Source organism: Bicyclus anynana, chromosome 10 (assembly GCF_947172395.1).
Source record: "Bicyclus anynana chromosome 10, ilBicAnyn1.1, whole genome shotgun sequence".
Lineage (NCBI taxonomy): Eukaryota > Metazoa > Arthropoda > Insecta > Lepidoptera > Nymphalidae > Bicyclus > Bicyclus anynana.
This window is the reverse complement of record NC_069092.1, coordinates 3,386,110-3,405,468: the sequence shown is the minus strand read 5'-3', so window position 1 is coordinate 3,405,468 and position 19,359 is coordinate 3,386,110. Positions and strand designations below refer to the sequence as shown.

Sequence of the window (19,359 nt, the reverse complement as noted above, 5' to 3'; positions counted from 1 at the left end):
CTAGCAAATGCCCGCGACTTCGTACGCCTTTAAAAACTACGAGTATGAACTACCTCCCTGCCAAGTTTCATCTTTGTACTTCATGCGGTTTTCGAGATATCATGATTGATATCATGACATGAGTGAGAGTGACCTAACCTAATCCTAATAGTCCTAAGCTCGCCAATTTGCATTAGATTATGGATCATCATCATCATTAACAGCCGATGGATGTCCACTGCTGGACATACGCCTCTTACATGGACCTCCAAAATTAATTTTTAAAATCCCCTCTAAACGCCTTTAGTAGAGCAATAATGATTGCAATCCCAACCGATTAAAAAAACACATAAAATATAAACATTGGGCCAGCGTGGTGGCCTAACCCCTCTCGTTCTGAGAGGAGACTCGATCTCCGCAGTGAGCCGAATATGGGTTGATAATGAAAATTAATGAATTAGGGGATTCTGTTTACGTCGTAAATACTACATAACAACAATTACATTGGATAGAAGCAGGCGTTATTTTGCGGAAGTTCATCATGATTATATAATGATTTATTTATTTTGCTATCATCCGCGAAAAGTCGACGAACCCATGCGACAACGTCACAAGTCGTAAATCATTATATAAAAATTACATTTTATAGCCTCAATAGCTCAACGGTAAGAGCGGTCGGACTCATCACCGAGGGTGGTGGTTCGATCCCCGTCACGTTGGTCTATTGTCGTACCCTAGCGCAGTCTTTCCCGACTAGTTGGAGGGGAATGGAAATATTGGTCATATTTAAAAAAGATATGGAAAATATTAAAAAAAAAAAACAAGTAATAAAAAGAGACGTATCATTTGATAGTATTAAAGAAACGCGTGGCATATAATCAATTCAAGTCCGCAGTAAGAACTAAGACGTGTTTATCGTTCCATGAGAATGCCGTCGGGTTATTAGCTAGCACCAAGTGCATTCACATCATGGAGCCCCGTTATACATTGTCCCAGTTAGTTGTACTTTCGTATTCGATCATTTTATCTTAGTATTTTTCCTTGTTATTAATTAATATTCACTTAGGAAAGTGCATCCCAGATACAGAGCTGGCACATGGTTGACCCCACACTTAGTTTACGAACATCTTCAAACGAATTGCAGTAAGCCACAGGATTGTTTCAAGACAATGATGTTTGAACTGTTTGACTTCAAAAAGAACTATGTCCAGCAGTTGACAGCGGTTGATAACAATGATGTTGATGATGATGATGATGATGATGATGATGATAATATTACATACACCAGTTAATGCCATCTTAAGAAGAAGTTAACAATCACACTAATATTTTATAGGCGAAAGTTTGCGTGTAAGTGTGTATGTTAGTTCCTCCTTTACGACGCGGCTACTGTAGCGATTTGGCTGACATTTAGAATGGAAATAGATTTTAATCTGGATTAACACATAGGCATTCATCCCTAAAAATCATGGTTCCCGTGCGATTTGTGAAAAACTGAATTCCACGCAGACGAAGTCGCTAGTTGTTTAATATGATCTTAAGTAAAAAACCGTTTCTTTCGACAGAATCTCGTCCCACAAGATATGCTCGATGCACGAGGCTAATTTAAAAGTCAAAGTCAAAAGTCAACCTGCGCACCTTGTGCTGTCCTACATCTGTTAACCTGAGGCATAGGTATTAAGTCAGATAGCCTTTTAATTTCACTGGCAATTTATTTAGACCGATACTACTAGAGGGCAGAAAGAAGCAAAGCGGTACCTAGTACTCAATAACGGGAAGTCTTAGTAAGTAATTCATAACTAAAGGAGGGTGCCTGTAAGTTTGTGAATGAATAAATAATACTTAAATTTACCCTTTTCCGGTTTGGTTGTCTCTATCGGTTACCATCTTTATCACCTGACTGATAACGCTACTTAAGTACTTTGGCTGGTGGGAGGCTTCGGCCGTGGCTAGTTACCACCCTTCCGACAAAGACGTACCGCCAAGCGATTTAGCGTTCCGGTATGATGTCGTGTAGAAACCGAAAGGGGTGTGGATTTTCATCCTCCTCCTAACAAGTTAGTCCGCTTAAATCTTAGATTGTATCATCACTTACCATCAGGTGAGGTTGTAGTCAATGGCTAACTTATAAGGAATATAAAAAAAGTGTCGGAGCTTTTCAATCTATGTTTTAGATACGGAGATGTGTATTGTGAGCTGTGGAACACCCGTCCTGCCACGTGCGAGATATTAAAAAAATGTACAATAATGCATCTTTTTTTTAAAAGGTTGTCAATCAGGTTGGTATGGCAAGCAGAGACATACATATAAATAAAAGTGTTTAATTGATTAATGAAATCAATAACTAGATAAACTTACATTACAAAGTACGATGACGCAATATTAAAACGTAGATCCTCTTTTCGAAGTCGGTTAACAATTACATATACTTATCGTATAACTGACTATAGCGTAGCTTTTGTGATATGCAAAAAGTTTATTATTTATTTTGAAAGAGTCAAGGGCTCCATATTCTCGATGTTCTCGACTCAATACGTTAAATAATATTAGTTATACTTAAAGTAGTACTGATCGGTAGTATGTTATTGAGCGGCTTCGATACCAGACACCGTGAACCAAATATTGGAAGCAGCGCCCTCAAAGAAAACTCCCAAAAAGGCGTACTACGTCGCAATACGTCACCTTTTGAAGTGTTATTAACGTTCGCTACAAGATGGCGGTGCACGGATTTGGGATGGCAATTTCCGTTGTATTGAAAAAAGTATTACTTGTTAAAGTTAGTATTACCTATAGTTAAGTTAGTTTTTGGGTAATATTTTTACTTGAACCGAAAAAAAAATTTTTACTTGAACCAAAGAAAAAGTTGAAATACAAGAGGTATTTCACCTCTTTTTTTCAAGTAAAAATATTACCTAAATACCTCTTTTCTTTACTTGAAAGAAAAAAGGTACCTATATATTATAAAAACTAACTTAAATATAGGTAATACTTACTTGTTTTTTTTTACTTTTTTTCAGTATAACATTATTTTGATAGGAATCTGTTGTGTTCAAAGAAGCCGGATATCGCAAAGATTTAAATTTTCATGTGCTTAGTATTTTAATAAAAAAATAAAAAAGAATAAATATTATTATGAACCTGATGGACGTTGGGGTCCTAAGGTGCTGGCGACTCCGCACCGGTAAACGCAGTGTTAGTCGACCCCCTATTAGGTGGACTTAAGACATCAAGCAGTTTACAGGGAGCAACTGGATGCAGGGAGCTCAAGAAGATACCAACTGCGACATTGGCCTCTGGCGCAGTTGGTATTGCTGTGGTTCTCAACATAGAGGTATTGGGTTCGATTCCCAGTTTGGATCAATTTAGGATTTTATAACTTCTAAATTGGCTCAGGTCTGGTCTAGTGGTAGGCACCGGCCGTGGCTAGTTACCCGACCGGCAAAGTACCGCCAAGCGATTTAGCGTTTCAATACGATACTGCGTAGATACCGTCAGAGGTATGGATAGACAATATTATACAAACTTGTACCTCTATCAAGTAAGGTTGCTTTCATATTAGACTCCATTGTCACTTAACGTCAGGTGAGTTCGCAGTCAAAGGATTACTTGTAATTAAATAAACAAAGCTGTCCTCTATAAGAACGGACATGCGCTGCTAGAGGTTGGCTAATGAAAGTAGAGACTAAATTCGCCCGCCAAATTAAAAAAACCCTTTTAACAAGTTAAAAAAACATGCGTTTTCATAATTTGTTTTTTGTTTGTGAATACATTACTACATATACTTTAAGTATTGTACTCAGTTATTCCAATATTTGCACTATAATTTTGAGAATTTACTCCGATTTTTTTAAATTTGGCGGGCGATTTCAGTCTCTATTTTCATTAGCCAAACTCTAGTTCTTTATTTTTCTTTCATTCATATTTCAGTTCTACGCGTATGTACATCTAGTAGCTACCCTACTTCTAACCTATCCCTACCCTAAGTATCCTATGTCCGTCTCCTGGTTCTGAACTATCTCAGCCAAATCGATCCAGCCGTTCTTGAGTAATAAATAGTGTAACTAACACGACTGTCTTTTATATATTATAATGGATTTTCAATCTATTAGTAAAATGACTAAAACATCAGTAAGGTAAAATTCACGTGTCTATTCCATACAGGGCGAAATAAAATGGATGTGAAGTACGTGGTATCCCGTCGCGGCAACCCCATGATCATCTACAAGGGTGCCAACTTCATAAAGGAGAGGTCGAGAGGAGAACGCACGAGATGGGTGTGCGGGAGGAAGAGAAGGAGCCAATGCGTCGCCAGCCTAACTACTGTTGAAGGGTTAGGTGTTATTAGGATAACGGGTTTTCATAACCATTTGCTTTAGTGAAGGTGGAGTATTTATATTATACAGGGTGCTGGGGAGTAATTCCTATACCTCTAGGATTCTTTACCGAAAATTAATTTAAAATGTTCAAAGAAAATGTTTTCTAAAATCAATACTTTCGGAGTAAATATATCTTAAAATGTGTCCCTTATTATGACGTAGCCGAACTTTAAAATTTTAAAATGCAAGGATAGGCGTGTGTTACATGGATAGTCGGAATTATTTGAATTACTTTGTATGAAAACATAAAAAGGTTTTAGTTTTAATTAAAAAAACATTAGTTATGCAGTTCGGCTCCTATAAGTGGTCTCGTCAACACCTTGAAGTTATGTTAAATACTCCCGAGCAACCTGTATATTAACGGATTAAGCTAAAAACTCATCTATCGCCGCGGATACGGATCGGCTACGTATCGCCTTGCCGTCCACTTGGCGGCGGATATTATAATAATAAGCATTGTTTGTTAATGCCAATGCATTTTGACGGCCTCCGTGGCGCAGTGGTATGCGCGGTGGATTTACAAGACAGAGGTCCTGGGTTCGATCGGCTGGTGGGGGGCTTCGGCCGCGGCTAGTTACCACCCTACCGGCAAAGACGTACCGCCAAGCGATTTAGCGTTCCGGTACGATGCCGTGCAGAAGCCCAAAGGGGTGTGGATTTTCATCCTCCTCCTAACAAGTTAGCCCGCTTCCATCTTAGACTGCATCATCAGTTACCATCAGGTGAGATTGTAGTCATGGGCTAACTTGTAAAGAATAAAAAAAAAAATGCATTGCTCTACTGGGACCTAGACCTTGCCTATATAGACCTGTTATAGTGCTAGTCGATCGGTCAGTGCACCGTGCAATAATTGTTGATATTACTGTTCCACATGACGATAATCTTGTTAAAGCTGAAAAGGAAAATGTATCAAAATACTTGGACCTTGCTTACGAGATTACCGCCATGTGGAATGTTGAGTCAACTATTATTGTTCCGATAGTCGTTTCAGTCAACTGTCTTAAAGCGAAAGCTTCGACCAACACCTTAAGAAGCTTTCACTTATCAGCTGTTGGAACAAGGGTCGGATACAGAAGGCAGTGATTCTTGAGACGGCGCGTATGGTGAGGAGGTACCTCATTCTGGAGTTCTGACCACCAGTTGCTGGGGCACTCAAATGTCTCGCAGCGGGAGGGTTGAATTTTTTTTATAAATTATTAATAGTGTTTTGAACTATATTTTGTATTCTATTGACATTGTTAAAAATTAAAAAAAGGGACAAATAAAATAAATGAGACATAAAATTATACATTGTTATAATATTAAGAAATAAATAAGTTAAAAGGTAAAAAATAAATAAGTAAGAAATAATGATAAGTAATAAAATAAAAAACCCACGTGGCAAAACCAAATTTAATTAGTTGTAAGATTTGTTTGTATATTGATGATTTTTAAAATTAAATATGGCGGCCTTGTTAATTATGATTAAATATTTAGGTAATCTATATAATTAAAAAAAAAATGTGACATAGAAAATATTTTAAAAACGTAAAAATTTAAGGAAACTCAGGGATCAATAAGTTTAAATTAAGTAAATATATATCCAAATAAGGATAGTCTAGCATTTATACATTGTTTAGTGATAATGCGGTGCTTATGTTAATGTAAACTCCTTATGCTAGCCACTCACCATCCAATAAATCCACGTGCCTGCAGCGCTAACAGCAGGACATCTGATAAAACTGATCGTGTGTTTGTCGCGAAACAAACGTCGTCGTTGGACAAACACATGATCTGTTTTATCGGATGTCCTGGCGTTAGCGCTGCAGGCACGTAAGCTTATTGGATGATGAGTAGCTAGTTATATAGTAGTTAGCTATATGTATATTTTATGAATTATAATACAAAAAGAAATGTTGTGAGACTTACTAGTATAGCCTCAATAGTCTCACTGTTCAGGACTCTTAATTCGAAAAGTCCAACGGCCTTATTTATAAACGTAGATTAGGATTTAAACCTTAAATTCTTCAAAGTAAAGTGAACTTTAAAACAAAAAAAAAAAACACTGTTATTTTATATAAAATGGCGTAGTCAAGGTCATTTCGTAGAAATAACTATGTTAGACGATCACAAAAATGAAAAACGCTGTAGTGACTCATTATTTGAATGGTACACCGAGATACATAATAAGGCCGCAGTTGGGTTGATTAAAGTCTGAATATCCTACGATAGCTGCCTAACACAGTCCTTTTACATACTTCTAGTATGTAGCTGAGCTTTTCAAATGGATATAACATTTAGTTTTAGTATGTTTCATTCGTTTCCAAATAGGACAGAAGCCTGTTAGTAGTTGGATCAAAAACAGTTGAATAGCCGGGGATGGAACCCTGATCCTTCGTTATTTGATCTGTAAGCGTAGAGCTATTGAGGGTTAGAGAGAAAAGCCTAATATCTGTTTTAATTATTTTAAACTGTTGTCGAATTAATCTAATGACTTAATACTCTTTATGAATTACCTGTTATAAGAAAATACTCATGTTAATAATGTTCGTCCATGGAATAAGTGTTATGAATAAAATATATTTATTTTTTGGTAATATAAATGTATTATTTTTAATAATTACCTTAAAACGTGGCAGCCGTTCTCGGATAGTTATTCTAGGAACTCACTATCCAATAAGTTCATTTGCCTGCAGCGCTAACTGCAGGACACCCTATAAAACTGATCGTGTGTTGATCGTGTCCTGCCGTTAGCGCTGCAGGCACGTGAACTTATTGGATGGTGAGTGGCTAGCATAACAGTACACACACAGGTAGAGTGTAATTTACATGTAATTAATCTACTTTCGGCGGAATCTACTTATATTATAAAGGGGTAAAAAAGTTTGTGAGTTTTTTTAGTTTGTTAGGTTGTAAATAGTAATTTCTACTGAACCGATTTGAAAATTGTTTTACAATAGGCCATATTTTATCCCAGTATTCCCACAGCAACGGATACTATGCGAGTGGAACCTCTGGACGTCTGTATTACATATATAAGTAAATAGGAATATATAGTTATATTCAATATAGCTTTTATGTTTTATTGATTTTTCAGGAAAATGGTGGCAGCTTGAGTTGTCGCACGGTATGGGAAACCGGCAGTTTTCATTTTATGATTTGGAAATTGCTCTACACCATTGTTCTAATGACTAAACCCATTCATTTTATTCTAAACACTAAAGAATTATCTAAGATTGTTATTTCGGAGAATGTGCCTAGTAATTTCCGATCTAGTTCCTTCTTCACCCTTTTACCATAGGATAGGCATCGCAGAAATTCATAGAAAACGTTTTGGTAAAAAAAGTGCAAATCTGCACTTATATAGAATACTTTTCCGTTCCGTTTTCACTACCACCTGGAATGTGGTTATTTCATTTACTTACAAGTAAGATATTTTTAAGTAAGTTATGCAATAAGATTATTAAATGACAGAGTTCTGAATTAAGAAACTAAATAATGCACGTCTAATTGAGAACCTGCTCAGTTTTTACAGTCGGTTAAAAATAAATGTTTTATGTCGCTCTCTGGCTCGATCTGAATTTCCTTCGATTTCGACGAATGCCAGGTACTTACAACTAGTATTAAAAAAACTGTGCCATCTCATCATATCATTTAAGTAATTTTTATTGTTATACCTACTTTTTTAATGTACTAATATTAATTATTTCAATTGAACTACTTGCCTTCGAAAATTACGTGTAATTATTTTATTTTGCAATTTTAGCTAAGTATTTTTAACAAACAACGACAAAGGTTTTCTGATAGTTATAACAATAATAATATTTAATTAGTACTATCGTATATTTGAGAATGTGTCTTAAATGTGCTTCCAATACGTATTTTAAAATTAATTATATGGTTGAACCTAGGAATACGATTTATTCTAATTTTTAATATATTGTTTTGAAGTAATTATGATAAAGTTCCTAATTGACGATAAGTATTATGCTACCCACCCACCATAACAAAACCCACATGCCAGCAGCGATAACGGCTTGATATCCGATAAAACTGATCAGCATGATGTCATGCATATCGCGACCAACACACGATCAGTTTTATACTTCAAGCCGTTAGCACTGCAGGCATATGGGATTATCGGATGGTGGGTTGCGAGCATTAATTATAGCGAAAAATAAAAATTAGGTATTAATTAATGCGTATATTTTAAGAAGTTTATAGTAGTAACTAGTAGAGCTTTTGTGAATTAGCTCGTCTGAGGAAGTGTGACCGCCATGCTTAAATCTGCAGCCATGCAGCATAAGGGCGTGTCCAAACATAGCGCGGCAATCGTGAGTCTTGAGAATTTTGCTCTACACTAGTTAGACCCCATTCGCACGAGCGTTTTTATAACAGACGTTAAAAAAAGCGGTCAAATACATCAAATGTATTCCCAAGTATATGTTCACACGACTCTTTTTTTCGAGCTGTGTTGCATTTTCAATTTTGGGCGTTGGAAATAGATCTTCATTTAACTTCATACTATATTTGAACGCTTTTTTAACCGCCCGTTAAAAAAACGCTCTTGCGTATGGATTAGTCAAGCGGCAGGGTTGTCTCGCACTTGCCGCGCTGTCTGGACACGCCTCAACTGTTTACTGTGTTTCGGTTTGAGAGGCAATGTTGCCGGTGTAATAAAGGTCGCAATTGACGGTCAATTATACTCACGTTTCTGAAAATCAAACGGCAGTTCCCACGCGGCATACTATACAAGTCATGTACGCAGTGACCAACACACGATTAATTATAGTCGTGGATGCTACAGAAACTTCCAGTAAATAAATCCTTCCAGTTTCTCTGAATATAGACCCATTTCCATCCTCCCGTTTCTTTCTAAAGTGTTTGAGCGAATAGTTCACCGTCAATTAAGCCTTTTCCTAACTAGACAAAATCTTTCAAACCCATTTCAATCGGGTTTCCGGACTGGTCATAGTACGACTACTGCATTAATCAAAATTACTGAAGATATTCGCCTTGGTATGGATAATCAATGTGTTACGGTGTTGGCCTTACTTGATTTTAGTAATGCATTTAATAATGTTGATTTTGATCTTCTATTGGCTAAACTAGGTTCTCTCAACATATCTCCTGAAGTGATTGACTGGTTTCGTAGTTACTTGTTTGGTCGCCGGCAGTGTGTGCGAGTCAATGACTCTGTATCTAACTGGTGCACGATTTCTGCCGGTGTTCCTCAAGGTGGCGTGTTGTCTCCTCTCCTTTTTTCAATTTTCATTAGTTCTATCACTCTTCAGCTTTCTTCTCTCTACCACCTGTATGCGGATGATCTCCAAATATACGTTCAGGCCAAACTGTCTGATTTGCCTAATGCAATAAATGTTATAAATAAGGATTTAGATTCGATAGTACAATGGAGCAATTCATACGGTCTGAAAGTGAATCCTTCCAAAACTCAAGTTATAGTTATAGGTAGTCATAATTTGGTAGCACGCATTGATTGGGCTTCTATTCCTAGTGTAGTTTTTGATGGAACGCATGTGCCATTTAGTGACACGGTTAAAAACCTCGGTGTTACTTTCGATAAGTATTTTACTTGGGCACCCCAGGTAAGTGAGGTCAGTAGGAAGGTGTTTGCATCTATAGGGTCACTTCGAAGATTAAGAAATTTCCTTCCAGTATCTACTAAAATCGCGCTTGCACAATCACTCCTATTACCAATTCTCGATTATGCTGACACGTGTTATCTTAATTTGAGTGAGGAACTGCTTGATAAGCTTGAGCGCATTCAGAACATTTGTATAAGATTCATATTTGGACTTCGCAAATATGATCATATTTCCGAATTTCGCGATAAACTCAAGTGGCCTTCAATTCGCCTTCGCAGGAATACTCACATTCTTTTTATTTTATATAACGTCCTTTTTAACCCTACTACTCCCCCATATCTAAAGGAGCGATTTAACTTTCTCAGTGATTCTCATTGTCGCTCACTTCGATCTGAGGATAATTTCATTCTAAAAATTCCTTCCCATAATACTTCCTATTATTCTAAATCATTCTCTGTAAAAGCTGCTCGAGTCTGGAATTCCTTACCTCTCGAGGCTCGGCGTGCGCATACTCTAGCTTCTTTCAAACAACTGGTAAATATGCACTTCTTTCCTCCTTGACCTTTTTATCATTCCGTATTTATTTTCGTTTAAATGATTTTATTTATTTGTTCATGTTTAAAAAATTGTTGATGTTGTCTTGTTTCTTACTTTTTACATCTAAATTATTTAAGTATAATTTTCGTATGTATGCTTATGTTATATATATATTTATTTGTATGTATCCTTATTTATGTAGGAATATATGTAATTGTTGATAGGTATGTATGTATATTCGTATGTGTTCATATATATATATATATATATATATATATATATAAATATATTGATTTTGATTTAATATATTATTATCTAAGTGTAATATATCTTCTACTTCTCTTTTTATGTGTACACCCGTCTTTATGCATTATTCCTTGTATTTATTTTCTCTTTTTTCGATTGGTTGTCTGGAAGAGATCGCTCATTAGCGATAAGGCCGCCAATTGTACATTAGTTTTTAAGTTAATTTCTTGTCTGTTATTATTATTTTTGGTGTACAATAAAGTATATTTCATTCATTCATTCATTCATTCATTTCATTTCATTCATTCAAACTTGAGAATAATTGACCGTTTGTGGCTAACATAACAGGCAATTTAGGTCTCAGGTCAATGGACGCAGGGCGTCACATTGTAAGACATCTTCACTACAAGCCCTATGTGTTGCTCTGTTCATAGGTGATAGTTTTTCACTAATCAACAGGTGGGCATCATCATCAATAACAATCCATAGTCGGCTCAGTGTTGAGCACGAGTCTCCTCTCAGAATTAAAGGGTTAGGCTGATTGATAGTCCACCACGCTGGCCCAATGCGAATTAAGAAAATTCTCTGGTATGCAGGTTTCCTTACGATGTTTTTCCTTCAGTGCTTGAGACACGTGTTATTTGATATCTTAAGCACATAACTGAAAACTTGGTGGTGCTTGCAGAGGTCATATCCAATGGGCTATCACGGCTCAGCAGGTGGACATATTTCGTCTTAACATACATTAGAGAGATAATTTTACCATAGACATGAGTTGTGATTGTTATAATTATACGCTTTTGTATACGTCATTGATAATAATAAACGTTTAGTTCCTGATTTTATTATTTGCTTGATTTCCATCACCTTAAATTCTAAAATCAGGAAATAATTCATACGTATAAAACGGTAGGTACTTGAAGTTTTTAACTTAGTAAGAGTTTAAGGGCTAAGGCTTAGTAAGAGTTATAAGGTTAAGGGCTAAGGTTTTTGGGGGCTCTTCTCGGAACAAGGTGCCCTTTTACACTATTAACCTGTTTATAAAAGGATGTTATGTTAGACATTTTAGTGGACTAGATATTTCAAGTCCAATTGGTTTTTCAATTAATTAGAGGCTAATCTCCTAGTTGACAGTTTCAGAGAGCGAGGCGATTATGATACCAACGAAGAAGAAGCATCTCTTAATGCTACATCAGTACACGTACTCTCAGATAAACTACAGTGAACGATGGATTTGCTCCTCATCTAAAGCCCAAGGCTGCGGGGCGAGGATTAGAAAAATGCGAGACGGCAGTATCCTCAAAGTGTGCCCAGACCATAATCATCCGCCTCCTCAGTATATTCTGAAAGATGGACTCTACATCAAACTGTAGACGGATATAACAAAACATAGGAAATTAAATTCTATTAAAATTAATTATATTAAAATTCCTTTTACTATCATTCGTTACAGAACACGTAGCAAAAAGGTATCCCATTAAACAATGGCATCGGTCATGGCAGGTAAAAATTCAACTACCTTTGATGATGAGATCCGAGACTTGGTCGCTAACTATGGGCCTTATTAGAAGGCTCAAAGTTACTCAGCGGGTGATGGAGTGAGCTATGCTTGGAGTTTCTCTGTCTCTCGAGTCGCGAAGCTGATGTGGCAATGGGCAGGCCACATAGTTCGAAGAGCCGATGGACGTTGGGGTCCCAAGGTGCTGGAATGGCGACCCCGCACCGGAAAGCGTAGTGTTGCTCGACCCCCCACTAGGTGGACTGAAGACCTCAAGCGGGATGCAGGGAGCCGCTGGATGCTGGCGGCTCGAGACCGTTTTGTTTGAAAGTCCATGCAAGAGGCCTATGTCCAGCTGTGGACGTTCATTGGCTGATAATGATAATGATGAACCCTTTGATGACAGTGTATGAATGTGTCCCTGTTAAACTGTTAGACACTTAAATAAATTAAGAAGCCAGTACCAAAATATTACTATTTTTTCATTGCTTGAATGCATCGTGAGTTTTTTTGCTTGCATAAATGTATTTAATACGATAGAAGATTATGATACAGGATTTTCCACTTTTTCGGTCTACTCGTATCTCTCAAAAGTTTTTAGGGATGTCAAAGTGTTTATGTTGTTTTTTGGTAAGTTAATTGATATTATACACATTCTTAAAATCATTATTTATGTATATGACAGTGATCACACACAAACATAAAGGGACACCATCGTCGTCAAAAATAGTATTACACTATTACAGAATGCTCGCGACTCCGTTTGCGGAAATTCGATTTTTCGCAAATTCTAGCTAAGCTTATGTGTTAATGTATGGTACAATCTATCTCTAAACTAAATTTCAAGAAAATCGGGTTAGTAGTTACGGCGTAAAGGAGTAACAAACATACTTACGCACAAATTTTCGCCTTTATAATATTAGTTTTACAAAAATAGAAAAACATGAAACGAGTAGAATCGTAGATCAACGAGAAGTGTGCTATGAAATTATCGCAGAGTAGAAATAAAACACTTCGATTGATTTTTTGGTCTTTTTAATTTTTTCAGTGGACAAAGCATATTTTGTCTACACACATGAAACTGAAGGAAGTTTGTCATCTACCTTGCAATATAGACGCCTCGCTCCCCGAATTTCGAACTGTTACTCTGTGAGGCAGCGTGATGTCCCAACGTCAAAATCAACTTCAGTACGGAAATCTGGTAAACGACGCAAGCACATCTTGGAAAAGTCAACCATGAGGAAGAGATGTGTCAACTGTGCCAAGTATAAAATAGAAAACAGAACAAACAATACTTGTGCAATATGTAAAGTTCACCTGTGCTTTACAACAAAAAGGAACTGTTTCTCTGAGTTCCATAACTCGTAATTACTGTATAGTGCATATTTTTTATGAATAAATAAAGTCGCTGTAATATAATTATGAGATTTTCAGTTCAGATAAACTATCGTGAGTGTTATTCATATTCATTTATTGTAAAACAACAACGGCTAAAATCACGTTATGCAAAGTCGTCGTGCAAAGGTGCCCTTAGTCATGAGCTGGTTCTTGCAACGCAGCAGGATCCAAACTGCGACGCTGCGGTGCGTGCAGCCACGTCGCAGTTACCGTTACAGTACGAGTAGGTACTCTTTTATTTTTTTTTATTGAGAAAGAATAAAATAAGGAACTTATCCTAATAACTATATAAATCGTGTCCTCGTGGAATGGTGACAAGAATACTGGCTGCATTTCCGCGCTGGACAGCCAGGCATGATGATTCTTTGCGCAAAAAATGAGCCAGTCGAGGCAACTAGCCGCGGTGAAATTATTCGGTGAAGTTGTAGTACTCTTATATTTCAGATAGTGAACCGGTCATGATACCAACGAGGAGTGGTAAGAAGTTCCTGCTGATGCTGAACGGTTTCACGTATTCGCAGATCAATCGCAGCATCTATTGGGTCTGCTCGTCGAAGGCGCAGGGCTGCGACGCTCGACTGAGGTACTATCCTGGTGGGACAGTCGTCCAAATAGAGACCAATCACACTCACACACCGCCTCAGTACGTCGTTAAGGATGGAAATTATATTAAAATACGCTAGTTATCTCAAACTGTTATCGCCGCGTTGCAACGACTTGCGGTACGGACGGCTTCAGTGTGCTCGTGGCGTTCGAGCTGTCCTTGTTGTATAATTTTTATGGGTTACTTGGGATAGGCGGGGACTTCAGTGGAAAAGGGGAGTGTTAGATATCAAAGGCACCTTTAGACCTACTCACATCGTTCACAAGTACGTGACTTCACTCAAGGTCATTCTCTGCCATTCTAGGGTCTTATTTTGGTTACAGTTTGATTTGTTAATTAAGTTGTCCTGACAAATGTTGTGAATCATAACCTTTGTTCGACATTAGTTTTCTTATTTTTGTAATCACTTTTGAGTGTGCTAAAAAAACGTAGAGTATAAAATTATGAAACACTTTTTTTTTTATAAATAATTTTTAAACGTGAAGAGATGACGTCGAACTGCAATATGGTTTGAATGTAGTAGTTTTTAAGTCTCAAGTATTTTTCGTCATCATTATATTTGTGACGAAAAAAGTAGTTCTATTCAATGAAATTTTCTTTCGGTAATGTCTCTTTAATTATGAGTTAAGTTTTTTTTGGAACATAAATATATGCGTACATAAGTGTACATGATTTAGGTTTGTATACTGTTTATTCATTTGTTAGATATTTTTTGATTTTATAAAATGTATATTTCTTTTGAATGATTTTAATAAACTTAGATTATATATTGTACTGTTATATATATATATGTATCCCCAAGTTATATGCCCTATATCACCAGTAAAATGTCCAAAGTACTATGCGATTCCAAATTTTTTTTTCCGACAAGATATCGCGTTTTAAAATTTTACGTTTGGTCCACTCTTTTATATGGATCGGAAAAAGGGCACGGGGACGACAGCAACGTAAATGGGTGGACTATATTAAGGAGTGGACCAAGAGTAATTACAGCCCGCTGAAAAATATCTCTAGTGATCGGAAAAGTTTTCTCCATCTGACCGCCAAACTTCAGTTTGAAGAGGGCACTTGATGATGATGATGATGCTATCACCCTGCAAAGTATGTACTATTTACGGGACACCCTGTATATTTAGATTGCGATTATTTTCAGAAGATGCAATCATGATACCAACCAGAAGTGGTAAGAAGTTCTTGATGATGCTGGACGGTTACACGTATTCGCAGATCAACTATACCGTGTATTGGAAGTGCTCCTCGACATCCTTGGGCTGTTCTGCAAGGGTGCGACGCACGCCCAACGGCGAAGTCATCAAAGTCAACACCAATCACATTCATCCTCGCCCTAAATATGTTATTAAGGATGGGCAATATCATAAAATTAGCTAGTTTAATAGATGTATGATTCAACTCATATGATTTTTTTTTAATTATTATATTTTTTTATGTTTGTTACCTCATAACTTCGCCATTGATTAACCAATTTTAAAAATTCTTTATTTGTTTGAAAGAGTATAGTACCTTAGAGTGTTTAGACCTGATCAGTGCCACTTCATTTTCATGAATGAAAAACGGCTTAGTAATTTTGTGTTAAAATCAAAATAACTTATATACGAGTTTGAAGTTGGTTCCATTTTTATGTTAAAATAAGATTATTCTATGCAACTGATAACTAATTAACATTATCTTAGCGAATTCGATGTTTAGCACATACTGAACAAGGTTTTTCTTTTACAACGAAATGCGATTATTTTCAGAAGATGCAATCATGATACCAACAAGAAGTGGTAAGAAGTTCCTGCTAATGCTGGATGGTTACACGTATTCGCAAATCAACTACACCGTGTATTGGTCTTGCTCCTCGAAAGCTTTAGGCTGCACCGCAAGGGTGAGACGCACGCCCAACGGTGAAGTCATCAAAGTCAACACCAATCACATTCATCCTCGCCCTAAATATGTTATTAAGGATGGGCAGTATTATAAAATTGGCTAGATTTATGTATGAATTTATTATACGCGACTGTACTTAGCTACTTATGTCGAATAGGGTACTAGGGCTGCACTAAAAGTATCGGGAATGGAATATTTCCACTGTTCCTATCATATTTCAATCTTTTTAATTCAAAACTCCTTGGTTTTAAAAATCGAATACCATTTATTTATTTAAAAAAATATTCTCGGTCTTGTCACAAGGTTTGTCAAACTTATTTAGTCGTTGAGTTGTTATAATGTATTTCTTTTTATATGTTAGATTACTTATGAGCTCGCGGGCTGTTGTCTCCTTGGAGCCGTGGGTCAATGGCATTTTGCCAGCTTTGTCACCCTATGGTTACGCCACTGAGTACGTAGATTACTGAAGTATTTTTTTAAATGTTAGATTACTTCTCAGTTGACGGTCACGCGGGCTGGGGAATCTTCTAGCTGTGGGTTTAGCCAGCCGATTCCATTTATAAGTTCTCTCTTTTTTTTGAGGGAATGCGATGGTTGCTGCGATGCGATGGTTGCGATGGTTGATATCTATGTATCTATCTATCTATTCACTGTCTACGGTTTATCTACTACGGTTTAAATATTCCAATTTAGAATTGTTGAAATGTTTTCCCGGAAATAGTTAACTTTAACTTTCTGATACATTTAAAAGAAGAGATCATGAAACCATTTTATGTCATTTTATAGTTAGCTAGATTAAGAATTATACTTATATCAGTAAAAATATAAATAAAGATTTTTCTTATATAATTTGTTTTTAATGATGCGCCAACTAAATGTTATAGTAGGAGAGCCGACGAGGGAATTGTGAGATTTACTTGAGCTCAGTGAATATAGGGGAGGATACCTTGTTATTGTTATTGAGTACCTCCACCGAGTATGAGACCTTCATTTTAATGGGCACGTTAAGAGCAACTCAAAAAATATTAGATTAAGGTAATCTATCCACTAAAGCCGGAGCCGCTGGATGCTGGTGGCTCGAGACCGTTGTGCTTGGAGGTCCATGCAAAAGGCATATGTTCAGCAGTGGACGTCTATCGGCTGATAATGACGAAAGTTGATGATCCACTAAAACAATCCATTTTATTTAACGTACAGTTTTGCGTTTTGAAAATCTGATCATTAGAACCTCAGGGAGCGGGAGAGTTACAATGTTGTAAAATTAAACTGTTATATTTCTGCTTATTATTTTTTAATTTGAAGGAAATAATCATAATAACAAAAAAAAAAAAATTTTTTACTAATTGCCGGCAGCCGAAGTAAAAAAAATTGTCTGTAATCTGTAGTCCCAACCACTTGATATAATACATATAAGTTATCCAATTACTCTTGTCATCATGTAATCTACAAATCGGTAGGTCCCCGCGAGTAAATCCACATTTAGCATCATGGGCTCCTCTATCATTAGATTAATATAAACATTTTATAAAAGCTTATGCAAAAATTGACAATATCTGAATTTTTATTTAGGTAAAAGAACAGTTGAGAAGTCCCTCATAACGATCGACGGGTACGGCTTCTTGCAAGTCAACCAGAGCGTCCATTGGTTCTGCTCGTCGAAGGCCCAGGGTTGTTCAGCTCGGATCAAGAGGAAATCCAATGGTGACGTCATCAAAGTCAACGTCAAGCATAACCATCCTCCGCCGAAATATATCATCAAACATGGTGTATATTTTGAAGAGTAATTAGAAACTGCAGTTGACAGTTGTAACGATAAAATATGAATTGACTTGATGATAACAGCAAGTAATAGTCAGGGATTCGTAGAACATTTTTTACACCTGATTTGTTACACTACCCTCCTCCTCAACTTGTATCAATAATGAGGTTATTAAAAGTTGTTACTAACCAGCTGCTTTTACTGTTGCTTAATGAATAGTTATACAGTTTAACAGCCACAATTTCCTACAAATTGCGTGGTACATTATATCGTTCCGACGCTCAGAAATTTTCATTTCCTGGTAACTCAGCTACCAGAATCAAGAATTTCGTAAATATAAAAGTTGATTGTCATCGAGATGACGAAAAATTAACTTGTTAGTGATCAGTTGTAAAAAATGTTCTACGGGTCCCTGACTATAAGCATTTTAGCAAGAATTTATTCAATATTAGCAAATAACAAAGTCGATTCCGCGTTATTGCCGATATTATGAATTTCGGTATGTCAACACACGTCGTGAGAAACCTTTGGGCACCAAATGTAAATGATTTGTATAATGTGCCATGATTATTAGTTGTAGAAATTTCAGAATCTCTGCTTTCAGAAACTCTGTAGGAAATAGATTAGGGATAGGTCTTGCTTATTATTAATCCTCATAGTTAATTGTAAATATGGATGTTATACCTTAAGACTGGAAGTTTATTATAATAATTGGAATATAAAATATTTGTTTGATCTTGTTGTTTTGTATTGCTTTTGGTTTATATATGCCGTTGTCGATGGTTAATTGATTTTGTTTCGGTAAACATAATCTGTTAGTAATAAAATCCAGTTAAGTGGAATGTACTTTTTTCCTCAATGCATTTGTATTTTCTATACTGTGTAGGATTATTATTGCTTAGGTATTGCCTCAATTTAATGAAGATTTTCTCAAAATAATAATTATTTATACATATTTTTATTTTGTTATAATACATTCTTTTAAATGAGTTGTAATGTTGTGCCACATTGTGCTCTTTATATCTGCTGTTGTCTATGGCTAATGGTTTTTGAATTGATAGACGTAACCTATGACGTCATAAAATTGTATTTTTGTAATGGTTTTATTTCCTCTACTTCAAAGCATTTATAATTCCTATATTTTGTAAGTTTATTATAGTTCATTGTCTCGGTTTAGTTAAGTTTTTGTTTACGTGTTTTTTTTTCGGTGATTATAATTTTTTTCAAAGAAATACGTTGTTGTTTTTTATAAAGAAGTAAATTGTTATGGGTATTCGTTCTTCAGGAAATTCATCATCATATTTTTTATTAACATTATAAATTAAAATATGGCGTTTTGAATGTCTCACTAACAGGTTATTATGACTCCAATAATTACTTAAGCATGTGTTTCTAATATGATGTCGTCCCTTTTGGTACAAACGCGTTAAGTTTGTCACCTTTCTTCTACACTACAATAAAAGTTAAACCTTTTTGATTTGAAGATG

General features: G+C 36.2%; 1 protein-coding gene across 42 annotated transcripts in view; it reads left to right on the top strand.

The window, feature by feature from the left end:
* The window catches only part of LOC112049969 (protein tramtrack, beta isoform), a 536,667-nt gene that overhangs the window by 81,238 nt on the left and 436,070 nt on the right, over positions 1–19,359 (top strand). The window contains exon 5 of one of the 42 annotated variants that reach the window (XM_052884068.1): positions 15,981–16,231. The exons of 39 other annotated variants lie outside the window; for them this stretch is intronic. In XM_052884068.1, coding sequence (XP_052740028.1) covers positions 15,981–16,216 — 236 coding nt within the window. In that variant the 3' untranslated portion in view covers positions 16,217–16,231. Of the gene's footprint in view, positions 1–11,857; positions 12,141–15,376; positions 15,638–15,980; positions 16,232–19,359 lie in introns of those variants that run through there. 2 more of the 42 variants (XM_052884066.1, XM_052884064.1) reach the window with 2 other exon arrangements.